This window comes from Pseudorca crassidens, chromosome X (assembly GCF_039906515.1).
Source record: "Pseudorca crassidens isolate mPseCra1 chromosome X, mPseCra1.hap1, whole genome shotgun sequence".
Classification (NCBI taxonomy): domain Eukaryota; kingdom Metazoa; phylum Chordata; class Mammalia; order Artiodactyla; family Delphinidae; genus Pseudorca; species Pseudorca crassidens.
Window position 1 is genome coordinate 85,949,398 of NC_090317.1, and position 27,879 is coordinate 85,977,276.

Below are 27,879 nucleotides of genomic sequence, written 5' to 3' on the forward strand. Positions count from 1 at the left end.
GGGGAAAGAGCCATTTGATATAAACCTGCCAAATGTCCTGGCTCTTTGTTTAACTCACTGTGTAGTTTTTGGCCTCTTGCTCTTTCTGGATCTGTTTCCCTATCAGTAAAATGACCAACAGGTGATCAGTGGTTTCCTCATGGCTCTGCCACTTGTCTGAGGGGGTCAGGTATAATGTAGTTGTCTGTTCTCTGTCAAACAAAGGGCTACAAATGCTACACTTTGCTCTTTATTTTCAGGCTCAAGTCAGCTAGAGGCACACAACAAAGCAGAGGACAGGAGGCGGCCCAGCCCCAAGAGAGGTGCAGGTGTGGTGGGGATCCAAGGCAGCTTGTTTCTCAGGCATAGGTGGTGACATACTGGGGCCCCATGTTCCCAAAGTAGGAACGTTCCCACTCACTCATGAGCTCGAAGTGCACAGGACGACGACAGAAGTTGCAGGCAGCTATAGATACATCCTGGAGGGGCAGCCCCACCTCAGTCCAGGCTGCCAGCAGGTTCTCTGAAGGTAGTGAGGGGAGGGGAGGGAAATAATTGGTTAGAGTAGGTCTTAATCCCTGTGTCACATTACAGATGTGCCAAGATATTGATCCCCCCAACCCTTTGAGATGTCTCGGAACCAGAGGTATCCTCCTCAGTTTGCTCCACCGTGTGCTATGAATGTTAGCATTTGTGTATGGGTGCTGTGATGTATAAAAGTTTGAGAAGCACTCATGTGACATAATTTGAAGCTATACTGACCTGGCCTGAACCAAGCCCTAAGTACAGGACATGCTGTGGCTCAAGAAGTGAATCCATCTAGTTGGAAACTCCTAGCCTGGTGAGGAAGGTGACACTGACACTACCCACACAGTGTCGTCAGTATTGTGACCTGGGAGCCTGGGGCAGGGGTTTTTCCTAGAGGGAGTGGGAGCCCAGAGGACAGAACCTGACCTTGCTGTCAGAAGTACCTCAGTTGTGTCTCTGTCCCTGGCTTTTTTTCATGCCTACTCCCTGTGTGATCTCATCTAGTTTTATGGCTTTAAATACCATCACATGCTGATGATTGTGAAATTTTCATCTCTAGCCCAAAGCTGTATCCTGAATTCTAGACTTGTGTATCCAATTGCCTTTCTATATCTCCACCTGGATATCTAGTAGGCATCTGTAACTTAACATGAGCACAACTGAGCTACTGATCTCCCTACTCTCCACCAAGTCTACCCTACTTTCAGCCTTACCCATCTCAGTTGATGGCAATTCCAGTTGCTCAGTACAAAAATGTTTGAGCCATCCTTTATTTTTCTCTTTCTTCCTACCATACATCCAGTCTATCAGCAAATACCATTGGCTCTACCTTCAAAATCTGACCACTTCTCATCACCTACAGTGCTATTTTCAGGTCTGAGCCACCATAATTTCTTAACCCGGAATATTACAGTAGCCCCCTAATGGATGTCCCTGCTCCCAGTCTTTCAGTCTATTCTCAACAAAGAAGTCAGAGAAATTCTTTTAAAACCTGAATCAGATATGTTACTCCTCTGCTTAAATCCTTCAGAAGGCTCTCCATTTCAGAGTTAAAGCCATAACCCTTCCAGTGGCCTATAATACCCTACACAGTCTAGCCCACATTGCCCCTCCTCAGTTTTCTGTCTCTTTCCCTCTTGCTCACACCACTCCATCCACACTCATCTACTTACTGTTCTTCAAATACAGAAGGAATACTGCTGTGTTAGGGTCTTCCTTGTCTTAGGCTGTTCTCTCTGCCTGGGATGCCCTTCTCTTAGATTTCTGCCCAGCTAACTCCTTCACCTCCTTCATATCTTTGCTCAAGTGTCACTTTGGTTGTCTCTACCCATAACACTCCATTTAATGCTACAACCCTCCTCCAAGCTAGCCCATGTATCCCCCCAACCAGCACGTTTTTTCTGCTCTATTTTTTTCCATAGTGCTTAGAACTACCATGCTATTTAATTTGCACTTACTTTTTAAAGTGTTTTTTGACTATCTCCTTCCACTAGAATGTAAGTTCCAGAAGAATAGGGAATTTGTGTCTGTTTTGTTTACTACTGGATCCCCAGCACCTAGAACAGTATCTAGCACACAGTAGGTACTCAATAAATATGTGTCGAAAGAATGAATGAAAGGATGCCTGATTAAGTCTAGAAGATGAAAAGAAGTAAGCCAGAGTAAGGGGTGAGGGAGGGCATTCCAATCAGAAAGGAGCATCATTAGCAAAATCCCAGAGGTAAGAGGCTAGAGCAAAATGAGGGAACTATAAATCATTCAGTGTAGCTGGAGAAATAAAATGAATGTGGGCAAGAAGTGAGGGCATAGAGTTCACCATGTTGAAGGCACTGAATGCCATGCCAAGGAGCTTTGCCTGTTCTCCAGGCCAGTTGTCTCCAATTTGGGGGCTTATACATCCTATTAGTACAAAAGTTGTAGTATGTACCTCCAATGTATGTATTTTTTATATACTATATACGTATATTATTGTCACTCTATATATTAGAGATCAATATCAGTCACGCTTAATTTCCTATTTTTTAATATAAAAAGTAAACATAAAATTCTAATAAATCCCCTTACCCTATGGATCATCTTGCATACCTCACCTTGGAGACCACTGCTCTAGTCTAGACAATAGGGAAAAATGAAGAGGTTTAGGCAAGAGAGCTATATGGTCAGATTTTTAGAAAAATCCCTCTAGTGGTCAATATGGATAAGGGATTAGAAGGAAGCAAGAGAGAAGCAGGAAAATTAGGAAGAAATCACATTGACATGGCTTAAAGAAGTGGCAGTGGAGAAAAGACATTAGAGAGCGATTGTAGAGAACATTTGCAAGATTTCGTGATGGGTTGGCTATGACATTGAAGGACTGACTGGTGGAGTCATGGTGGATGCCTCATATTTCTTTCCTGCAAAAGCCCAGCATAAATGGACACTCAGAGAACTGAGAGTACTGAGAGGTCTATAATTGAAGCCTGGAGCAAGTGAGAGGACTGAGCAAAAGGTCCAGAAGTCTAGATCATTAGTTCACAGAGGTAGTATACAGATCTAGTGGTATGAGCATGGATGTAGAAACAGACTCTGCAGTTCAAATCTATTAGCTGTGTGACTTTGGACCAGTTATTATATATTTTTATGCCTCAATTTCTACATGTATAAAATGGAAATACTAATAATACCATCTGTACCCCATGAGGATTAGATGAGTTTATACATGTAAAGTGTTTAGAACAGTTCTTGGCACGTGGTAAATACTTAATAAATGTTGGCTAGCATTATTTGATGTTTTTAAATGAATGAATGAATGGCACCTACCTGTCTTTTCTTCCTGGGACTCTCATTCTGCCTATGCTCCAGACAAACAGAATGACTGTTGCCCATGCCTGCCCTCTGTTTTCCTATCTCTAGGTCCATGCTCATGGAATTCCCTTATTCTGGAATGTTCTTACACCATACCACATGTACTTCAAGGTGCAGCAGGACTTCCTTACCAATAAAGCCTCTTTAATTTCACCCTTCCTATACCCTCTCTAGCCATAAATGAGCACTCTCCTTCCAGTTCCCAGAGTACTGGAACTCATCACACTGGACCAGTACGATCCATGTTTATGTCTGTCTCCTTTGCTATACCATCAACTGCCTACGTGTCTTTCACCCAACAGACCTAGAAAGAGAACCTGCTCTATGCCAGGCCCTGCACCCAACAGGAATCCAGTAAACTTTAGGTGAATTGACTAAACTGGCATCTTTCAGAGTGCCGAATCCTAACCACTAGACCACCAGAGAGCATCCAAACTGGCATCCTTCAGGATAAAACCCAAACTATTCAGCTCTACAAGCCTCTAAATCTTGTGTTGTCTTTGTAGGTTCATAGATAAACACTGCCCTCCACCCCTCCATTCTTACTACCCTACATTCCAGTAACAACTGCTTATTCTTGATAAGTCCCAGGCTACTTCTCACCCTCCTCCTTGCCTTTCTTCATGCTCTTCCTTCTGCTAGGAATACCCCTACTACACCCTCTTTCTTCTCTTGGCCCAATACCACACAGCTTTGTAAGACTCAGCTCAGGTGTCACCTCCACTAGGAAGCCTGTCTTGAATCCCACAGGTTGGGTCAGGCCCCTCCTCTCTGCTCCCACAACTCCCCCATACATTGTCTTTGTTGAATTTTGATCAGCCCTTGAAGTCATTGTTTGGGTCTGCTATGATCTCCTCAACCAAACTGAAGCCCTATGAGTATAAGGACTGTTTCTCATTAATTTATGACCCTAGTATAGGGTCTGGCACATAATAGATGTTCCAGGAATATATTTTTAAACTGAATGGCATCCATTCTCAACTTCTTCACATACTGGGGCTGAAGGGAAGGAGAGTACTGTAGGCACCCATGTTGAGGACTTACCCACAAAGTCTTCCATCATCTGAGGGCTGTGGTGGGGGGAGGGTGCCAAGCGCAGCAGCTCCTCACCCCGGGGGACAGTTGGGTAGTTGATGGCTTGCACATAGATGCCATGCTTGGAGAGCAGGAGATCACAGATCCTGCTGTTCAGTGCTGCATCACCCACCTGGGCTCAGGAGAAAAGTCTGTCAGTATCTGCTACCCTGGGACCACTATCACTAGCTCCATTAAGTAGGTGGAGGGAACCAGATCAAGGAACACCACTGAATTTGGGGACATATTTTTTCATAAAAGGCTTAGTCAGTGGCAGGTCTAGAATTTCTATCAAGGAGTTGCTCAGAGGCAGCAAGCAAATTTGAGATACATGTACCTCAATGTTCATAGCAGCACATACACACACACAGTGGAATATTACTCAGCCATAAAAGAGTGAAATATTGCCATTTGTAGCAACATGTATGGACCTGGAGAATATTATACTAAATGAAGTAAGACAGAGAAAGACAAATATTATATGATATCACTTATATGTGGAGACTAAAAGATAATATAAATGAATCTATAAAGAAAACAGACTCACAGAAAACAAACTTATGGATGCCTAAGGGGAAAGGGAGGAGGGGAGGGATAAATTAGGAGTATGGGATTAACAGATACAAACTACTATACATAAAATACATAAGCAACAAGGATTTACTACATAACACAGGGAACTATAGTCACAGGGAACTATTAAATATATAACACAGGGAACTATTACTATCTTGTAATAACCTATAATGGAAAATAATCTGAAAAAAATATATATATAACTGAATCACTTTGCTGTACACCTGAAACTAACACAATATTGTAAGTCAACTATACTGCAATTAAAAAAAAATGAAAGGAGGTGAAGGTGGCACTAGGGACCTTGTCTTGAAGTTGTTGGCAGAGCAAGCATACTTAGCTAGTATGTTAATTTGGGGTGCTTCTGAGTAGGAAGATAAACCCCCCCAAGCCACCTCTGGGGTGCTGCCACTGGGTTAATTAAAGAAACATATTTACAAAAGCAGTCTTTCAAGGGAACATTGGGTTGGCCCAAGAACAGTGACCATTCTCATCAATAAAGGTCACAAAAAATTGTCCTTACCATACCCCAGCTTACCGACACACACAAATAGATGTCATTTAAGAGTTTAAGAAAGAATTAGCAGTTCATTTTTTTAACATCTTTATTGGAGTATAATTTCTTTGCACTGGTGTGTTAGTTTCTGCCGTATAACAAAGTGAATCCGCTATACATATACATACATACATGTATACATACATATACGTATGTCCCCATATCTCCTCCCTCTTGCATCTCCCTCCCACCCTCCCTATCCCACCCCTCTAGATGAACACAAAGCACCGAGCTGATCTCCCTGTGCTATGTGGCTGCTTCCCACTAGCTATCTATTTTATATTTGGTAATGTATATATGTCTATACTACTCTCACTTCATCCCAGCTTACCCTACCCCCTCCCTATGTCCTCAAGTGCATTCTCAAAGTCTGCGTCTTTATTCCTGTCCTGCCCCTAGGTTCTTCAGAACCTTTTTTTTTTTTTAACATTCCGTATATATGTGTTAGCATATGGTATTTGTTTTTCTCTTTCTGACTTCACTCTATATGACAGTCGCTAGGTCCATCAAAAGAGTCATGTACCACAATGTTCATTGCAACTGTATTTACAATAGCCAGGACATGGAAGCAACCTAAGTGTACATCGACAGATGAATGGATAAAGAAAGTGTGGCACGTACATACAATAGCGGTTCTTGTTTTTTTTCGGTATGTGGGCCTCTCACTGCTGTGGCCTCTCCTGCCGCGGAGCACAGGCTCCGGACGCGCAGGCTCAACGGCATGGCTTATGGGCCCAGTTGCTCTGTGCCACGTGGGATCCTCCCGGACCGGGGCACGAGCCTGCGTCCCCTGCATCGTCAGCCGGACTCTCAACGACTGCGCCACCAGGGAAGCCCCAGAGGTTCATTTTTAAAGGCAGTAAACACAAACATAGTTGGGAATCCAAAGTAGCAGCTAGCCCCATGGATTTTGATTTTCTATTTTCTGACTTCAGTTCTCCGTTAAGAAATACATTTCACACCATGACCGTACTATACACACATACACATAAACGTGCATATACGCAACTGAAACAAATTTCTCATAAAACGATACCCTTACTATGTGTGATGTGCTCCAACATTTCCTATTCTATTTCTTCTATTTTTTAATGCTAATCATAACCCACTAAACTGACTTTGTGTCCCATTAATGGTCTTGATCCACAGTTTGAAAAAACTGAGGGTCAGGACAGTCTAATAAGCATGAGATAATAGCTAATGCAAAATAAGCATGAGATAATGCAAACAAAAAAAAAAGGACTGGCTAATCCAGAATGACTGATAATTTTTCAAAAAGGGCAACAAAACTGGCAATAAGGAGGATGATTAACAAGAAAGCAGAGTTGACAGGAACAGGTGTTGGTTTGCTGGGTGTGGGAAGGCTCCCAGAAGAGATAGGTAGAGAAGGAAATGGGCAGTGTGGGGCTCTCACCCGAATGGGGATGATGTGGCTGGGGCATGGGATGACAGGAAGGCCTCTGTCCATTAGTAGCTGACGCATGTGCTTGACATTGCGCTGGTGGGCCCGCCTCAGGGCTTGGCCCTCCTCTCCCTTGAGCAGCCGCACGGATTCCAGAGCCCCAGAGAGCACCATGGGAGGCAGTGAAGTGGTGAAGATGAAGCCAGCAGCATAGGAGCGCACCATGTCCACCAAGTCACGGGTGCTGGCGATATAGCCGCCCACACAGCCAAAGGCCTTGCCTGGAGACAAGGAGGAGAATGAGGAGGATATGCACAGACCCCATTATCAGTCCCCCAAGGAACAGGGTCATGCACCAGGTAACACAAGGCGGTATACCAAAAGCTGGAGCTCCAGACTCCCTTCACAGGCCTCTGTTCATCTCCCCTGTCCATGACAAGGCAGACAGAGCTGATAATTCTGCTGCTTTGAGATAGGACTTTCAAGGGCTGCCATATGCAATGACTAGATATGCAGGAGCTGGGTGGGACCATCAACTGGTTAGGCCCAAAAGTGGAGCTAAAATGAAGTTTGGGGCTGGGGTGGGGGAGGAGTTTAGAACCACAACTCTCCACTCACTGAGTTGAACTTGGCTATTTGGCCTGGCTCAGGGGTCTTCTCAGAAAACCCTCCCAGACTTTCTCAGCAACTCTGCAGTGGGGTGGGAGTGGGATGAGAGAATCCACGAGTTCCATAACCTGGGGCTATAAATTCTACCCGAATAGCTCCTGCAGTTGTGGGGAGGAGGAAGAAAAGGGTCTTCTAGGGGCTTCCTTTCTGGATTGTATATAAGGGCAACTCAAGGGACTCACTCACCAAGAGTTCCAGAGATGATGTCAATCTTGTGCATAATTCCATCACGCTCCCCAATCCCAGCACCCCGGGACCCATACAGTCCTACAGCATGAACCTCATCCACGAAGGTCAGAGCCCCATACTGGTGGGCCACATCACACAACTCCTCAAGGGGACAGATGGCACCTGAGCAAAGCCAACAAATAGAGGTAGATCATAACCCTTCCCCAGCTCCATCTCCAGCACGGAATTTGTGACCCATAACTACTTTAGGTTGGGAAAGGAGGTGGGTGTGCACTGTCAGTTGGGGCTATGCCAAACCTCTTTATATGTGTTGACTAATTTCACCCCACTCCCACCCAAGCTGTGTGTGTGTGTGTTTTCTCCAACCTGTGATTAAGACTTGCCTCTTTCTATTTTTACTTCATTCTGATAATATCTGTCATCTTGTTTATGCTATTTGCCAGCCTCTCTCTGCTTCTTTTTTTTTTCTGTACAAGTCTGTGTATTTCCATCTAGGATTGGCACTAGCCTATATGATGTCTTTGTTTAAATAAATTGAAAAAAATAACCTTTTGCTCCAGGTTAATGTAGTCCTGATTTTAGATCCTGCTCGCCCCCTCAGCCAAGTACTGTTGGCAGCCCTGTCAATATTATTATTCTTCACTGGTCCTCCCTATTTCTGTCTTTCTGGCTTTTTGTCACTATCTCTCTTTTTGTGGCTATTTCCATCTTTGTTTCTCTATTTTTCTATCTCTGCCTCTGTTTTTCTCTCTCCTCTCCACTTCCTCCCTCTGTCTCTTTGTCAGTGTCTCTCTCACTCCCTCCCTCACGTTCCTCTCTCACTTCTCTCTTTCTTACTGTTTGTGTCCCTTTTTTATCTACCTTTCTGACTTCAGACTTTTTTTCTCTATATCTTTCTCTCTTTCTGAGCTTCTTTGTGCCTCTGTGTCTTTTCTGTGTCTCTGTGGGAATATATTTCTGTCTCATCTCTGTCAATGTTGTTACTTGAGGGCCCCCACCCACAGACTCAGTCTCAATATACTGAATGAAAGTGAATTAGAAGTAATCTGTATGTTCCTGTACATTTTCCATGCAGATTTACCATTTTTCCCTGTTATTCTAGACATCTTCTATGCTGATAGTCGTTTATAAGGTCTTCAAATGGCTGTGACTCTCATGTATAGACTTTGTGGCCACTCTACATATACAAGAACCCACACTTCTGCCATTCCCCATCGCTGGAAACTAATGGTACAGGGAGTTGGAATACAGAAGAAACTTCTTCTGGTGGGAACAGGGACTCCAGGCCTGGATAAAAGTATGTGAGCTGGGACAACAGGAGGGGAGAAAACCACAGGAGTTGGAGCCCAAGACAAAAAGGACAGTGTGATGGCTCAAGCATCATTTCAGTGGGAGGAATTCAGCCCTATGGTTGACAATTTAGGCAGGGTTTCCACCAAAAGAATCAGGAACCATTCATTTGCAAGTGTAAGGAAGTAGAATGGTTCCAACATGGCTTTCACTACAGAAATAATGAATTAGAGGGAATTCCCTAGTGGTACAGTGATTAGGACTCTGTGCTCTCACTGCTGAGGGCCCAGGTTTGATCCCTGGTGGGGGAGCTAAGGTCCCACAAGCCATGCAGTGTGGCCAAAAAAAAAAAAAAAGAATGAATGAATTAGAGTAGTCTCAGTGGTAGAAATATAATCATTGTTAGTTGTAGAACTGTGAAAGAGGGCATGACAATAAGTTCATTATATAAATTAACTTACTTAAATTCTCGCAGCTACTCTATTATTATCATCTCCATTTTTAAAGGTAAGGCAACTGAGACACAGAGCAATTAAGAAACTTGCCCAAGCTAGTAAGTTGTCATACTGGGACTTGAACATGGATAGTTTGGTTCAACAGCCTGTGCATCACCATTGCTTGATGTGATGGCACTTACATTGGCTAAATCAGAGAACACAGTGGACTCTCCTTTGTTTCACTTGGAAAAGTGACAAGTTGAAATGAAGTGAGGACCTCTTCCTTTTAATAAATCCAGAAGGTTATGCCTAAAACACATGACTTCTGCTTAAAAGGGACAACAATGGAATGATTTGAGCATTGTTTCAGTTGGGAAAAGAAAAGAGGTAGGATGATATTGGACCCTGAAAAATCTCCCAGGTAATGGTTTGTGAAATTTTCTGTTGCAGAAACCAGACACTGGGATGATTGATTTGCACTTCTAATGGAGGGAGTGTCATGTGAAGGAATTGGAATCGTACATCCTAGGGTGCAGCTACTCACTTTGGCACCAATTTACTGAGCCAACCAAGACAAATTGCATACTGTCTCCGCACTTTAGTTTCTTAACCTTTGAGATCAGTGTAATAGCTGCCTCCATCCTTTGGCAGTTACTGGTTGTGTGACCTAGGGCAAGTCACTTCACTTGTTTATGTCTCAATTTCCTCATATAAATAAACAGAAATAATGATAGCACCTACCTCATAGAATCACTGTGAAGATTAAGTGAATTAATACATGTAAAATACTAATAATTTTGCTTGGCACATAATAAGCACTATAAATGTTAGCTGTTATCATTATCATCATAGTTTTTGTGAGACCAATTTTAGTAAACATACACTCACACATATACATACCATCCATGGAGTGAACAGTCTCAAAGGCCACAATTTTGGGTGTCTCAGGGTTAGACTTCTTTAGAAGTTTCTTCAGGTGGTCAGGGTCATTGTGCCTGAAGACAAACTTCGCTGCTCCACTATTGCGGATACCTTGGATCATTGAAGCATGGTTGCCTGCATCTGAGTAAATCTCGCACCCTGAAGAACCAGATGCATAATGCTTAAGCTTCAGTCTCAGTATTCACACTTCAACCTCAGGATTGACCTGGCAGGGACAGAGAGCCAACCCTTTCCTCCCTTTAAAGACTCTGCTCTGCTTCTCCATCCTCTGGAAGCCTTTGTAACACCTCTTCCTCTCTTGGAAGAACTCCTCTGCCCTGAAATTCTGACCCCTACACTCTTCCCTCCAGGCATTTCTAACTCTGGTCTGGCCTTTGACTATCTTGGGGTGGAGGAAATTTGAATTTCCCAAGAAGCTCCAGAGTTTCCTGAGGACAGGACCTAGGTTCCTTCTCCTAGACACCAAGATTAAGCCTTAGAAAGGAGTTTATCCCAGGGAATATTTGCTGATTTGGACTGATGCTAGATTCTTCCTGATCTAGATGAAATCCCACCTCTTCCAGGTAGCATCCTTCTGCTTATAGTTACAGGGTAGACACTCATCAGACTTTCACAATTTGAATCATAAGCTCATGACAAGTCAGAGCTGGAAGGGCCATTGGTGACCATGGAATCTAATCCCTTTACTGTACAAGTGAGGAAGCTAAGGTCCAGAGAGGGGAAGACCTTTCTCTAGGACCTGAGGAATGCAGGGCTTTTTACTGGACAATGCTGGGAGAACAGGTAGAGATGGGAAATTGGTGGATGGAGTTGATCCCTGGGCCCCCAAAACTGCACTGACATCAAGGAACTGTGGCCTTTCATTAGAGTAAGGGATCACTTCTACCTGTGGAAATCAGGCATGACTTCCTGGAGGGCCTGCTGTGAAAGATAACTAGACTGGGAATTTCTAGGGAGCAGGAGCCACATCTTTTTATCTTTCTGTCTCTGGTACCCAGGTTAAGACTAAGTGTACTTTAGATGTTAAGCAAACCTTTCCTGAATGAATGAATGAATGAATGGATAAAAAACAAATTACTGATTTTCAAGTGAGTGAATGAATATATGAATTAATATATTACTGAATGAAAGAGTGAGAGGAGGGGTGTCAAAAGATGAGCCTGAAGAGATAGGTAGAGGCCAGATTATTGAGGGCTTTAGAAGGCATTATAAAGAGTTTGGATTTGGTCCTAAGGGCAGTGGGGATCTATTAAAGGGTTTGGGGCAGGGGAGTAACAAAGATAGGTTTGCATTTTTAAAATGTGATCTGATTGTTGTGAAGAATATATTGTAGGAGGGCAAAGGTGAAATCAAGAAAATGATGTTGGTCTAGGTGAGGATGGTGGCAGAGGAAATGGAAAGAAGTTGAATTCTAATGGCTGAAGAGGGGGTTCACTGAAAACATTCCCAAAGATGTTGGCTTTAGCTGGGGTTATGTGTGATCTCGGAAAAAGTTTCTGAGAAGCAGTGGAGGTGTTTACAGTGTGCTGAAAAATAGACAGGAACTGAGGAAGTGGATAACAAGTGTGGAGACTTCTCTCAAGCAGTTTGGCTGTTATAGGGAGGAGAGAGAAGGGCAGTAGCTAGAGAGTGATGAGGGCAAGTGTTTTTTTTTTTTTTTGAGATGCAAAAGACTTCAACATTTTTAAAGAGAGGGAGAGGCTAAAGATACAGGAGGGAGAGAGAGAACTCATAGATCAAGGTTCCTGAAGAGGTAGAGGACACAGAGCACCAATGTAAGAATTAGTCAACAAGAAAAAGGGCACCTCTTCTACTGTGACAGGAGAGAAGGAGAGAGGAGAGGACATAGGGGAATGCTCATGAGTTTATAAGTAGTTTGAGGCAAGAAGTTGAGGACATTACTGCGTGGGGTCTTCTATTTTCCGTGTGGTAGGAGGTGAAGTCATTTGCTGTGGTTGAAGGTCAGGTGGAGGTGTAAGAAGGCTGAAGAGATCGGGGTTTGGCAAAGTTGCCTTGGAGACTTGGAGAGCTGACTATGAAAACAGGATTGCCAGGCAGCATAGAGGACCTGGTAGACATTGGGGATCATGAATTTTTAGTGGCTCCCATCTGAGCAATTATATAAGACCAGGATTGACATAAAGAAGGTGGAGAGGGCTTCCCTGGTGGCGCAGTGGTTGAGAGTCCGCCTGCTGATGCAGGGGACACGGGTTCGTGCCCCGGTCCGGGAGGATCCCACATGCCACGGAGCGGCTGGGCCCGTGAGCCATGGCTGCTGAGCTTGCGCGTCCGGAGCCTGTGCTCCGCAACGGGAGAGGCCACAGCAGTGAGAGGCCCGCGTACCGCAAAAAAAAAAAAAAAAAAAAAAAAAAGAAGGTGGAGAGTTATATTCATCCAGAGTTGGGCTATGATGGAAGGATGACAGGCATATGAGTTGAAGACATTATTGGCTAGAGAATGGGGGAGTAGGAACATGGGATTCAGATGGGATCTGGTGTATAAGTGAAGGGATTGGCTTTAGGCAGAAGGAGAGATGCGCTTTCAATTTGTAAAAGGAAAGAATGAAAGAAGGGTACATGAACAGTCAGATGAATTTGTGGATTTGGTGGCTATAAGTTAAAGGAGCTCCTGTCTGGTGGCTTCTGTTTTCTTTGTGTTGTAAGATGTGAGGTTATTTGCTAAGAGTGAAGGAGGAGGTAGCTACAGGTTTTAGAAGGGGGAAGAAAGTTTGAAAAAGTTGATGTAGGGACATAAAAGGACTGTTTATAAGTGTTAAGAGTGCAGTTGAGTTGGGAAATGATAAATTTATGATGTTACCCTTCTGTGAGGTTGGGATATAGTCATCCAGTGTTGAGGAGATGCAAGGTGGGTAATAAGGAAGGGCAATGGGAGCAAGTGAACTCAGAAGACAGGGAAGGAGTGATGGAGGCAGTAAACCTGGATGCTGTAGTGCAGGATACCACCCCTGAACAAAGCTCAGGCACCAGGCTTACCTGGCAAGATCTTGGCCAAGGTGAAGAGAGTAGAGTCATTGGCCACAAAGCAGGAAGAGAATAGCAGGGCTGAGTCCTTCTGGTGCAGCTCAGCCAGCTCTTGCTCCAGCTCAACATGAAACCTGCTGGTACCCGAGATGTTGCGGGTGCCACCAGCTCCAGCTCCGTGACGCTGCAGGGTCTCTCTGGCCAGGAGAAAACAGAAAGGGGACAAGGAGAAGAAATTCTTGTCAGATTCTGAGGAACTGGGTAGTTTCTCTTCCTTGAAGGGGATCAGTATTGATTTAGTGACTCTATGAGCTGTGTCCTATATGACCAGGTAGAGGGCAGGCTGGGAACAATGGGGAGAAATGGACCTTCCTTCTCAGGCTGAAAGCACTCAGGGATGGAGGGAGAAGCCATGTTGAGCTTGATTAGCTTGGAAGACCTTCTAGAGGAGTTAGCACATCATCTCTGGCAATACTCATTCTGCAGCCAGAGTAAGAACTCATAGAGAGTGGGCCTTGCTTGGTTTCTCATCCTTTCCTTTGTAGCACTGGACACCAAAGAGTTTGGAAAACATAGCTTTTGACTTAGTTCATGTCTGAGGATTAGATTTGCTGGAAGACCTTGGACAAAAGGGGTGTTGGGTGGAAACAAGGTTTCCACTGTCAGCTCTGCCTTTTCCTTCCATGAGTGGCTTTGGCTCTTCTCTGGATGTCTCCCCACAGCTCATGGCTCAGACCCTACTACTCACTGTGTGGCTTGCAAGACCCGAGGGTGCCGGCTCATGCCCAGGTAGTCATTACTGCACCAGACAGACACATCCTTTGAAGCCACAGATGCCTCAAAGAAGTGTTCGGCAAAGGGGTATGCATCAGCCCAGCGGTTCACAGTTTTGAAAACACGATAGGTATGGTCCTGTTTCTTCTCCATGATCTTGTTCCTAAAAAACTGGTCATAACCAAAGACATGGTTTCCTGCAGGAGTAGAAATGGGGATGAGAAGAATTCATTTTAAATTACTTCCTGGCTAGTCCATATTTTATTCATGCTGTTGATTTGGTGTTCTCCAATTCTCTTTCCATTTATTCATTTATTTGATCAGTCATTAACTTACTGGGTCACATTAACTCTCTACTATTTCATTCAAGCATCCCTTTGCTTACTCACTGACTCATTCACTTAGTAATTTATTTATACATTCACTCAGGCTTCCTACCCTTGGCATGGCCTCATCTCTTTTCCCAAGGTTAGTATGGCACCCTCCTTACTAGAATCACTACTTCTAGTTTCAGTGGAAGAATGTTGATGGGTCTAGTTTCTAGTCATAGCTCTGCCACTTCCTAGTTGTGTAATCTTGAGCAAGTCATGAATCCTCTTAGTTTTAATTTCCTCATCTGTAGAATGGGATTAATAATATCTTCCCTGCAGAATTGTGACCATCTGATGACAAACAGAATGTAATACACCCAAACTAGTGTCTGGCACATAGTAGTAGTATTATGATTATTGTAATATAGTAGTAGTAGTAGTAGTAATAATAATTTTAAATAATATTATTATAACCAACATTTAATAAGTGCCTATTACATGTAATACCCTCTCTTAGGAACTTACAGATATTATTTCATTTGTTCCTCATAACAACCCTATGTGGTAAGTTCTATTAGTATCTCCATTTTACAAGTGCGGAAACAGAGGCTTATGGAGGTTAGGTAACTTGACCAAGGTCATACAGCACATAAGTGGCCTACAAATAAGTGACCTAGAGTCTGCTTCTTTAACCATTACCACTACAAAATGGAGCAACCCTACTTTTAGGATAAATTGAAATAATGTATGCCAGTGGGCTTGTTGAACTCCAGAACTCTATCCATGAGACAGAAATCATGATTGTTGCAGATGGCAACTTATATGGTAGGGGGGTAAATTGGAAACATCTTTGCTGTGGGGATGTTTGGAAATATGTACCAAGTGTTTTTAAAATGCACATGCTGACATACCTAGGGGAATATTTGCAGCATGTTTAACAGAAAAATTGATATCCAGAATTTATGTTTTAGAAACTCTGAACAATTATTATGGAAAATTTTAACCCAATAGAAAAGTGGGCAAATAATATAAACAGACAATTCAATAAATGTAGAAAAAGATGCTTAATCGGGGAAAATCAAAAGGCAAAAACAAATTTTCACTCATCAAATTGATAAAGATTTTAAAATGTGATAATACTAAGTGCTGGAGAGCGTGTGAGAATATGGATTCTCTTTGATAACTGGTACACCACTTTGGAGGACTAATTGGCAATATTTATTAATATTGAAAATGTACACACCCTTACGTCCTGAGAATCATCACCTCTTAGTGTCTATTCTAGAGGAACACTTACCTATATACATGAGGTACATTCAAGGATGTTTGTTGCACCTCTGTTTGTAATAGGAAAAATTGGAAGCAACCCAATAGAGGAATAACTAAATACTCTATAGTACAGCCACACTAAGTCTAAGATAATACTATATATTATCTTTGGATACATTTATATGTATGTAAAACCAACATACAATGTAGAGTGGAAGAATACACACAAAAAGTTGGAAACAATTACCTGAAATATAGGTGCTTGGTTAACTAAATGATGTTGCATTCATGCTACAGAACACATTCAACCATTAATAATTATTATGCAGCTCTATGTTTAGGGACATTGAATAATGCCCCAACATATTGTTAAGTGAACAAAGCGTAATAACAAACTCCAGGTGGAATAAGATCACATTTCTAATAACAACATGTGTGTGGAGGGAAGTGTAGTTGTGTGTGTGTGTGTGTGTGTGTGTGTGTGTGTGTGTGTGTTTAGTCATAGGAAAATATCTGGAAAAAGTATGACAAAAAGCTAATGGTGGATGGTGGAACTCTGAGTGCTTTAATTTTCCCTCTTTATATTCTTTTTATATTGGGAAAATAAAACATTCTATTATGAAAAATGAATATAAACACATATAAGAGAGGGGAAAAAGGTTCTCTGCAAAGGATGAGAGTTTTTGAGGGAAACATGGAGAAGAAATAATAGGAATACACCTAATATTTAATGAAGCTTCATAACAAGTTAGAAGCACTTCCATAAGTGTAATTTTATTTCCTTCTCATAATAACTTGTTGAGTTATTAAAATATCACTGGAGGGGAGTGACTTACTTTCTAAAGCATGCAGATACAGCAAGTGCCAGCATTAAAATTTAAACTCAGATTCCCTTTGGCTCTAAAGTGCTTTCTTGCCATTGCCTCTACTGTGTCAGAAGCCCTTTCAGCATTCCTTCCATATTCCTACCCCTTTTACTTCCTCCTCAGCAAACTCACCAGCCATGTTGTTCTGAATCAGGTGTGTGGCCTTCTCTGAATTTTTCTCTGGCTCCTGGGGACTGAAAAATGGCTTCCTCAGGCTGGTTGAGGCCAGGGAGATGGGCAGGTCTGAGAAGGAGTATGGGATTCGTTGGCCATGAAAAAAAGGGGGGAAAAAGAAAGCATGTGCTATCTTCTTTAAACACAATACAACATATAAATATTCAAGTTTAGGAAGGAGGGAAGCCTTGTACAGAGAGAAGAAATATTCTGAAAAGTTAGCCCTTTCTCATCTCCCCAAGTGGAGACTTATATGTCAGGAAGCCATCCATAGGCTGAATTACACTTCTCTTCACTAGGACTTTCCCTTGGGTGAGACAACTGGAGCAGCAATGCTGAGTCTTTCACTTGGAAGGTAGATGCAGGACAGTGTACCTTACTCTTCTTTTCTGAAAGTCATTAAAATTCAATTTTGAAATTTTTACTCTTAATTATATCCCAAAAGGGTCTATGAAAGATGTTGACTGTATGGCCAACTCTCAAGTGTGGCCAACTCTCAAGTGTGGCCTTCAGTGGTCTGCACCAATTGAGTTCACCTGGGCTCCATACCCTTCTAAAGAATGTAGCTGCTTCCAAAACTCACTCTTTTATGCAAATCCAGATTGTCATAGAGTGGTATTGCTTAAATGTGGGAGCCCAGCCTGTTGGAATCCATTTAGCCACTTGGGAGAGAGGAGGCAGAACTCTAGAGGGCTCATTTTAGACTAATAGCTAAAAGTTACAGAAGCATGTATGTGTGTTGGGGAGGGTGCATTTCAGTGCACAGTCTATACTATTTAGTAACATGGTTCCCCTGGAAAAGACTGGACTTCCATCACGAAATGTATACTAGCTGCCCTGAGCTGCCTAGCTCAGGACTGTAATAAAGTGAAATCAAGCATTAGGTGTAGAGGTTACATGAGGTGGAACTTAACTCCAACCTGTCTTGAAAGTCTTCACATCCTCCTGGACTTCTGGGGCTGCCTTCTGCACAATTTTACTCTTCCCATCCTGGAGTTCCAACAGCATGAAGGGACAGTGGCTCTTGGCCCAAGATGGAGAGTCTACGTAAAGTTAAGAGAGTAAGTGGCAGTGAGCTTCTAGCTGTAAGTTTAACAGTGGTCACTGAGAAGTACTATATCTCAAAGCTCTATCTCAGGCTATGGTAGAGACACAGAGATGGATGTATCTGGTCCCTAGGGGAGTTCCTGAGTTGTTGGGGATGGCACATACTGAAGACACATTATGAGCAGTGCTGGGATTGGAGGGAGGACATGGGCTAGAAGAGGAAAGGGACATGACACAGAATTGGATTTGGACAGGCTGGAAGTCTAGGTAGGCTTCATAGAGGAGATGATGCCCAAGTTAAATGTTGCATGAGAAGTATGAGATACTCTAGTAAAGATAATGGGAGAGAGTCATTTGACAGGTGCAAAGACACAGAAACTTAAGAAAACAGAGTTAATCCAGACAACTTTAGTTTCAGCATGACTGGAGTATATAGAATGTGAGGGGAATGAGAGTGAAACTCCTTTTAGAGATACTGCCAGAAGTCAGAGGCCAGTGAACTCTTAGGCAAGCTCATTCTTCCTTGATACTTTTCACATGAACCCTTCCAATTATTAGGTAATGATGACCAATATGACTTGGAATCTTATCTCTAGGATCCAGACATTCTCCCCCATTTGCCAGCAGTGACTTCTTACCCCCTCCAGCCTTGGTTGCCTTAAGGTGGATTTGAGAACAGGTTGTTCCTTGGGTGGCCAGGATGGGACAGCGTCCAATACCAAACAGGAACTGGTGAGTCTTAATCATCTTGCCCAGGATGGCTGTGGGGCTCCGGATAAGCACTGGGCAACGCTGTAGCAACATGGCTGCTGCCACCCTCTTGAGCCCGAAGTTCTGCATAAGATGTGGAAGAGATGAGATTCCACCATGAAGACCTGGCTGAAAGCCAAGGGTCATTCTTGTGTTTGATCCTTTGCCTTTAGCTTCTCACCCAATGCTTGCCTCCCTCCCCAGAGATGCCTTTATTGTCATTTCAGGGTAAGAACTTTCCAAATATTAAAATGTACTAATAGGGCATCAGAGAGGAAGAAACAGGAAACTGATCATTAGACAAAAGAGGTGAAGAAAAGAGTTCCCACTGGAGGTCAGAAAGCCTGAATTCTGATTCAGACTCTGCCACTGACCTGCTCTGTGATGGTAAGGATCATTGAAGTCTGATTGTGTGTGGCAGGATAAGAGTTGACAACCCACCAACCCTTTGATCAACACTTAGGGCTAAGACTCTTTCTAAGAATATTGGCCTCAGCCAAATGAAGATTCAACCTGCTAATGCAGACAGATGCCATTGACAAGGGCTCATGAGGCTTCACTCAGAGTGTTTCCTGAGCAGACCCAGTCAGAGAGACAAGGAGCTTGAGGCCATAGGTACCAGCTTAAGTAGATTCAGGAAATAGGACAAAAGGGCACCATGTGCCACGAGACAGATATTTTACTGTCTTTGAATTTTCTCCTGGAGTTTTGAAAATCAGATAGAGATGTAGGTGAAAGCAAGACCCAAGGAATCTGGGAAACAAGTCTATAGGTGAATGAAAGAGGCAGAGACTAAGACAGAAGAGAGAATCGGGGTGGGGAGAATATAAGAAAAAAATACACATAGTAGGCATTCAATAAATATTTGTTGAATTGGGGAGTAAATTAATGAATGAGCAGGGACTCAAATGGAGGAAAGAGAAGAGAGGAAGGGTCATAAAGAAAGAAAAATTAGGAAAGATAAAAGGAGGAAAGTAAGAGAACAAAGGTGCAATGGTAGTAGTGGAGTTACAACAGAAATAGCGGGAGAGAGATCAAAGCAAGAGGAAAGGGGACAGGTAGAGATAAGAACAGGGAGAAGAGGACTGATCCAGAAAAGCAGAGGACAAGAGGATTATGGGAAATATAGAAGGTAGGGAAAGAGACTGAGATAAAAGAAAGAATGAAAGAGAGAAGATGAGAGAAGAGAGAGAGGGAGAGAGAAACAGAGCAGAGGTAGAGTTAGAGACAGATAGACAGAGGGACAAAAAAGGGATATGAGGCGAAATCAAGGAGCATGGCTGAATATACAAAGACTCAGAAAACTGAAAGCAGGAGAGGAGAGAATCCAGCAGAGGCAGAGAGTCAGTCAGGAACAAAGGTAAAGGAGAAATTCTGTCAGAGATTGTGTGGGTGGGGGAGAACAACAAAGAAGAGCTAGGGAAAGAGGACCTTGGCCCTCCCTACTGAGGGAGATTAGAGTGAGACTGAGTTAGAGCTAAGATCAAAGGATAGAGACAGAGAGATGGCTAAGGTGGGTTGGGGGTTGTGATGAGGGAGGGCTGAGACATATAAAGACAAAGAGAGCTAGAGATAGCAAGAGGGAGAAATAGATTAAAAGAAAAAGGACAAACTAGAGATCCAGCATCAGAGGGTGAGACAAGATATGGGACAGGATAATGGGAGAGAGATGGAGGAATGTGGTAAGACTAAGGCCCTCCCACCACCAGGAGAGCTACTTAGTAGAACCTAACAGCACCTCTAGTATTTAAGGCTTTATGTTGTGAGGGAAAAGTGAACAGGAGGAACTCGTGGCCATGTCGTCATATGACAACCTCCTTCACCTCTTACAGAGCAATACTCCTCCCTTCTAGATCTCATAGAGCAAACACCCTCCTCCTAACTCACAAAGCAGCCTCTTCCCCTTGTTCCATCCCAGAGCATCCTCCTCCAACTCTCACAGGCTGTCATAAGAGCATACGTTGGTATGTGCGGTAGGGTGTGTGGGTCCTGAAATTGGGAAAGGCCAAGGGGTGTTGAAAGGACTAATGAAACTCATGTTAAGACTTTAGGAAAGTGCCTAAAAGAAAATCTTAGCTTTTCTTATTTCAATTCCAGCTCCCCAACTCCTTGTTGGACGTTCTTGGAAAGTCACTTCCCCTCTTTGGGTCTCAGCTTTCATCAGCTGTCAAATGTAAGGTATTTATGTCTACCTCATATGGTAGGTAATGAATTGGATTTGATGCCTACCTTATATCTGGAGATATGAGTTTCCCTTCTCCTGCCTTCCTGCAAAGGCTAAACTGCTTGGAACTGAGCCTGCAGACCACAGATAAGGCTCCCAGAGTTTATCACGTTTAGGGTCTGACCACTCCCGAAGCTGAGACCAGGGTGTGGAAGAGAAGAGGAGTTCCTTTCTAGAATCATGTCTGTGCATCTGGCTGGGGCTGACCCTAGCTATTGGTGGTGAGGGGGGCGGATGGCCCAGGGAGAGGAGGCAAAGCAGATGGCCAGGTTCCAGGCTCCTGCAAATTCCTTTCCCCAACATTAACAACAATAATGACAACATTGGGGTATGTAATGTGAAGAAAAACCCCCAAGATTGGAAGCAAAGTCCAGTCCTGCCTTTGGATGATGGTGAATCCCACCCCCAGGTATAAAAACAGAAGTTCAGTACACACATCATCTCTAAGGGGCTTTCGGCCATGATATTCTCAGGGACCTGGGAAAATATAGGCTACTTCTTGGAATTTGTTGAATTATCAAGTTCTTTCAAGCTTCAGTTCCAGTTTCTCTGTTCTGGCACTCCTTTCCTGGAATTTGCCCTGCCTCACTCTGCCTGCCCATCTTGGGCTCTGTTTCCATTCTATCTTACTACCTATCATGAGACTGGAGAGAGTAAAATCAAATCAAAGGAGTATTTTAGGCAATTTAGGGTATTAAGAGCACAGCCTCTGGAGCCAGACTACTTGCATTTGAATCCTGGCTCTACCACTCACTAGCTCTGGGACATTAGAAAAGTCATGTCTCTGCTCTATGTCTTATATCTTTAAAATGTAGATAATAACAAGGACAATCTACTTCACAGGGATGTTGTGAAGATCCAGTAAGATAATCTATATAAAGTATATAGAAGAGTGCCTATCCTAGAGTAAATGCTGAAAAAGTGTTATCTGTTCTTTTTTATATTCTACATTTTCTATGTAGGGAAAGTGAAGGTATAGTCAAGGGAAGTAACATCATGAATACACCAGACCAGGTCTGGAAACTTGATTCTTGTCTCAATCCTGATTCTTGTCATGATTCTGTTACAACTTACTATATGAACTTGGGCTCTGTATTTTCCCTCTCTGGGCCTCAGTTTCTCCAAAAACATTGGACTAGATAGCTCCATAGATTCCGTCTGGTTCTACCAGTCAAACACTCACAGAGTTCTCACTGTGCCATACCCCTTTGTAAATGCTTCACATACATTGACTTATTTAATCTTCATGACAACCCTGTGAGTTATATACTAGTATCAACTTTATTTCAAAGATGAGGAAACTGAGGGCCCAAAAGATTAAGTAACCTGTTCAGGTCACAGAGCTACTAAGTAGGAGAACCAGGATTTGAACCTAGTCAATCTGGTTCCAGAGCCTACTAACTTAACCACTATGGATCTATGATTCTAATATTACTACACATTATCCTGACTGAGAGCCTGACTCCAGACATAAATCCACTCTCCTACACTAACAGGTCCCTTTCTGGGACACTTGATTTTGAGTTGTAACCAATGCCTTTACCACAGGAACAGATTTCTAACTGAAGCGGAATTTCAGGCACTGGTGAACATTCATTCATTCATACATTCATTCATTCCATTATTTAACAACTTATGCACCAATCTTTGCCAGGGTCTTCTTAAAACAATGCTTTTACCCAAGGAGGTAACTGTGAAATTTTGGACCAAGTGATAGAGCATTACTAGAAGATTTTCCCTACACCTTAAAATCCTCTCTCGTGTCAGCAGCCAATCTGCAGTCCCAGAGATCAGAGGGGCCAACCACAACTCTACCCCAGGAGAGAGCCAGAAACCACTCATTGCAGTGTTCCTCGATCTCTCTCTCCCCTTTGTGGCCTGCTTTGAAAGAATCAGTTAAGTCTGGAGGGGATGTGGTCACTTCTCTTCAGGAGTTGGAAGCATCAGGATTTACTTCCCTTCCTAGCACCCTCTCCCCATCATGGAAGAATCATAAAGAATTTTAGATTCCTGGAATCAGAATCAGAAATTCTTAGAAACAAAAATTTAGAAGACCATGAAATAAAACTTAGAAGAGGTTGTGGAAATCATAGGCCAAGCCCTTTTTTTCAAAGGATGAATGATTTGCCTCACAGTGAATTAGGGTGAGAAAACAAATCAATTGACTTTCAGCATAGGGCCCCATTCTTCTCCCACCATCTCCCCTTATTTCTGCTAATTATTCAACTCTCAATTCCCTCAAATCTCTCCCTTCCCAATTCATCATTCCCACCACCCCACATTCACTTTGTTTTCTCTCCCTACCTCTGGCCCTCTGGGGTCTGACCCATTGAGCTCTGCTGTCAGCCAAGGAGAGAGAAGGAGTCAAAGTGAGGGAGGAATGGAGAATTGCCAAAAAAAAAATACCAAGACCTCTTCTTGGGAGACAGAGAAGGAATGGAAGAGATAGAAAAACTGCGAGACTGAGAGATACAGAGTAGAAGAAAGAGATGGAAAGGGAGAGAGAGATTTAGAGGAAAAGATACATATAGACCTCAGAAAAAGGAAAAATAAGAGAAAGCTAGAGTGTCAGAGAATGATGAAGTAAAGTGAGTGATCTTGAAAACTAACAGAGGAGAGGAAACGAGGAAAAAAGACAAAGGAAAGCTGAAAACTGGGAAAGACAGGAAGAGACATAGGAGGCAAAAAGAAAATGACAGAGTGACAGATTCTAAGGAACAGACAAAGTCAGATCTAGTCAGGCCAGAGAGTCAACATATACAGCCTTGAGGTGGGCAAGCAGACCAAGAGAGAGGGCACCAGGCTGAAAGCAACACTTACCTGTTGCCCTGCACTGAGGACGAACGAACGACGGGTTGGGTGCTGTGGGTCAGGACCTGGTTTTATCCCTTCTCCCTTGGCTCAACTCCACCCACCCCGCCTTCTGCTGGCCTGGCCCTGCATTGGCCCCAAAGGTATCTCAGGCCCTTGCTAGAGATAAAACCCAATGTAATCCCCTCTTGTCTCCCACCCTCACCCAGCACCGGCTCTCCCCTCTCTATTTTCTTTCCCTTCTCCCTCTGGAGTAGTAAAATGAGTTTGCTGGCTTTGGAATTAGACCATCCCTATATGGCTAGGGCACCTTGAGCAAAACCATCTATCTCTCTGACTCTCATTTTCCTCAACTATAAAAGGAGGGCAGTAAAAGTCAGAAGCAACTGTAGCACAAGAGGGAAGGGCTCTGTAACAGTTAGCTTCCATAGATGACATCCACGTCATTGTAACAATTCAATAATATCATGTACAGAAAACACAACACAGTGCCTGGTCCAAAGAAATAACAGCTAATGTTGATTGAGTGCCTACTATGCACCTTTGTTAAGTGCTTTACATGGATAAATTTAGCCCATCCTCATAAGGACCTTATGAGAAAGGTATTATTATTCCCATGTTACAGATGAAGAAACTAGGGCTCAGAGAAGTGAGACAACTAACTGATAATTACAGAGATAGTAAGTTCAGAGTCCAACTATGAACTCAGGCAGTCTGGTTCCAGAACCTGTACTCTTTAAGCACTATTCTCCCTTTCAGGATATACAGTTAAAAATTTGAAGTTCTCTATTTCCTCTTTTTATTACCAACTCCTTGTCCCTTTGTAATTTTCTTCTCCTCACTATCTTCTTTTTTCTTTCTCAATCCTAGGGCAGCAGGACGATGTCATAACCAGGCAATTTCATCTGTGGAGCAGATTATCATCATTAATAGTATATTAACATAAATGGAATCATACTCTATAATGATTTGCAATTTCCTTTTTTTCTATTTGACCACATGGCAATATGCCATGTAGTTCTTTCCATATAAATTCTTTCTTTTTTGTGGAGTCATACTATTCAAGAATCTGAATGTTAACATTATTTAAACACTCACTTATTAATGGAAATTTAAGTTACTTCCAGGGATTTCCCCCATCCATTATGAATAATGTTGCAATAAATATCTTTGGGCTTATGTGAGGATATTTTTTATATGGTAGAATCCTAAAAAAATTCCTGGGTCAAAGGATATATAGACATTAAAATTTTTGATACTGTTAACTTGCCCTATACATTTGCTATACATCCCCAATAATGGTGCATAAGAGTGTGTGTGTCTGGTCTCTCATAAACTTGCCAACACCATTTAAAAAATTTAATTAATTACTTAACTGAAATATACTTAATTTACAATATTATAACTAATTTTTATTATTTCCTTCCTTCTGCTAACTTTGGATTTAGTTTGCTATTTTAATTTCCTATTTCCTTAAGGTGTAGAGTTAGGTTATTGGTTTGATATATTGTTTCTTTTTAAAAATATGTTTTTATAACTATAAATCTCTGAGCACTGCCTTGCTGCATCCCATATGTTTTGATAGGTTGTATTTTCATTTTAATCCATTTCTAAGTATTTTCTAATTTCCCTTGTGATGTATTCTTTGACCTACTGATTGTTTAATAGTGTGTTGTTCCATTTCCACATACTTGTGAATTTTCCAGTTTCACTTGTTATTGATTTTCAGTTTCATTCCTTTGTCACCACAAAAGATATTTCGTAAGATTTTATTCTTTTTAAATTAACTGAGACTTGGGGCTCAATTTATGGTGTATCCTGGAGAATGCTCCATGTGCACTTGAGAAAAATATGTATTCTGCTATTGCCAGCAGAGCATTCTGTATATATTATTTGTTCTAGTTGGTTTATAGTGTTTTGCAAGTTCTCTATTATTGATCTTCTGTTTATGGGTTGTTGTTCTACCCATTACTGACAGTGGAGTATTGAAGTATAGAACTATTATTGTAGAACTATTTCTCCCTTCTGTTTTGCCTGGTTTTGCTTCATATATTTTGTGATGGTCTTGTTAGTTGTGTGTATGTTTATAATTATAGCTCCTTGGTGAATTGACCTTTTAATCAATATGTAATGTCCTTCTTTGTACCTTGAAACACATTTTGAATTAAAGTCTGTTTAGTATGATATTTGTATAACTACCCCAGTTCTCTTTTAGTTACTATTTGCGTGGAGTATTCTTTCCATAATTTCACTTTCAACCTACCAGTTTCTTTTGATTAAAATGAGTCTCTTGTAGGCAGCATATAGTTCGATCATAATTTTTTCATCCATTCTGCCAATCTATGCCTTTTGATTACAGAGTTTACTCTATTTACATTTAAACTTATTACTGATAAGGAAGAATTTGCTTCAGCCATTTTGCTATTTTTTTCTATATGTCTTATAGCTTTTCCTTCCTCATTACCTCCATTACTGCCTTCATTTGTGTTTAATTGATTTTTTGTTGTTGTGTTCCATTTTGGTTCCCTTCTTATTTTCCTTTTTGTGTATTTTGAGTTATTTTCTTCGTGGTTATCCTGAGGATTATAAGTAACATATTGAATTCATAACATTTTAGTTTGAATTAATACTAACAGCTTCAGTAGCATGCAAAACTCTGCTCTTATGCTCCTAGACACCTCTGTCCTTTCCCCTTTATGATGTTATTGTCATAACTTACATCTTTATACAATGTGTATCCACTAGCATTGACTTATAATTATTGTTTTATGAATTTGTCTTTCAAATCATATAGTAAAAAAGAAAAGTTACAAACCAATAATAAAATAATACTGAATTTTATATTTACCTATTTAATTACCTTTACTGGTGTTCTTTATTTCTGTGTATGGCTATCTAGCATCCTTCCCTTTCAGCCTGAAGGACTCCCTTTTGCATTTCTTGTAGGGCACGTCTACTGGTGACAAATTCTTCTGATTTTGTTTGTTTGGGGCTGTCTTGATTTCTCTTTCAGTTCTGATGAATAGTTTTGGCATATATAGAATTCTTAGTTGACTATTTTTTTCTTTTCACACTTTAAGTATGCCTTCTGGCCTCCATGGTTTTTGATGAAAAATCAGCCATTAGTTTCTGGGGAAAACTGAAATGCAGAAGAACCCTGCTTCCCCAACACACCCCCCAAAAAGTTCAATGATTGAACAGCTATCCATGAATAAAAACAGCTCTGGAAAACCTCTAGAGTCCACCTAGGAATTTTAGCAGCACAGTGGAACAAAAACCAGTATTTTTGAGAACCACACAAGCAGAGAAAGAAGACAACTTCATTCTATCTGCAACATCCCATCTCCCAAAGCAGCATTGCTCAGCACCAAGAAAGAATTTCCACCAAGAAAGAGTTCCTCTCTCTAGGAAAGGAAGAGTAGGGGTGAGCAAACAGCTTATCCAGCCTCTTGAGGCATTGCAGAAAGTTCCCACTTTGGTTTCACCCCACCTAGACCAGCAAAGCTGAAATGTATACAGCCAGCTAGGAAAAAGGAAGAAAAGCAGAGGCTATTATTAGCAGACATACAGCAGGAGCAATCATAGTTCACAAAGACCTGCTCTGCAGACGAATTCAGCAAATTTCACCACTGAGGAAACCAACAGCCAACACAGTTGCTGTGGATTGCCTGCATATTTCACCAGCTTTCACTCCACAGGTATTTGCATTTGCTGATGCCAGCCATCTGAGTTCCTTCCCACTCCTTTCCTCCTCCCACCCCTGTCAGAGCCCAGGAACCATACCAACAGCTATCCAGGATCCTGAAGCTATGCAAGTATAAGTTGCCAGCTGCCTGAGTCCTTCCATGCTACTGCCAGAGCCCAGGAGCCACACACATAGCCATGTTGAGCCTCTGCATCTGCATGAGTGCAAAATGCCAGCCTAAGCACCCTGGGTGACTTTCACCACCGTGCTTCTGCTTGGGGCCTCCATCTGCACATCCACATGGATCTAGCCTTATGCCTCCACTGTAGCTTTCATACCCTGAGGAAGACCGTGCAGCCACAGTGGGCACACCAAAAGCCAGGGCTCCTGGAGCAACTTCTGAGCCCAGATCAGGCCCTGTCTTCTGTCACTGTCCAGCACTACCACACCCACCCATAGTTAACCTCTTCAACTGTGTGTCTGCATGCTTCCAGCCTGGAT

The 27,879-nt window shown here is 42.3% G+C and overlaps 1 protein-coding gene and 1 long non-coding RNA gene across 3 annotated transcripts; one reads left to right on the forward strand and one right to left on the reverse strand.

The window, feature by feature from the left end:
- Window positions 1-216: 216 nt before the first annotated feature.
- ALAS2 (5'-aminolevulinate synthase 2) lies at window positions 217-20,608 on the reverse strand. Of its 2 annotated transcripts, XM_067724286.1 has the most exons (11): window positions 20,546-20,608; window positions 18,547-18,787; window positions 17,782-17,904; window positions 16,820-16,930; window positions 14,216-14,438; window positions 13,480-13,664; window positions 10,445-10,624; window positions 7,815-7,979; window positions 6,972-7,240; window positions 4,396-4,558; window positions 217-502 (listed from the first exon to the last, which is right to left on the reverse strand). In XM_067724286.1, the coding sequence occupies exons 1-11, from the start codon at window positions 20,606-20,608 to the stop codon at window positions 339-341; spliced, it is 1,887 nt and encodes a 628-aa protein (XP_067580387.1). In that variant the 3' UTR covers window positions 217-338. The 2 variants fall into 2 exon arrangements, with proteins under 2 accessions (XP_067580387.1, XP_067580386.1); XM_067724285.1 differs by lacking the exon at window positions 20,546-20,608 and having other exon boundaries at window positions 18,547-18,712.
- LOC137217444 (uncharacterized) lies at window positions 18,739-26,534 on the forward strand. The gene is made up of 3 exons (XR_010940096.1): window positions 18,739-19,045; window positions 20,756-20,836; window positions 24,564-26,534. It is a non-coding gene; the product is annotated as an uncharacterized lncRNA (long non-coding RNA).
- Window positions 26,535-27,879: the final 1,345 nt, after the last annotated feature.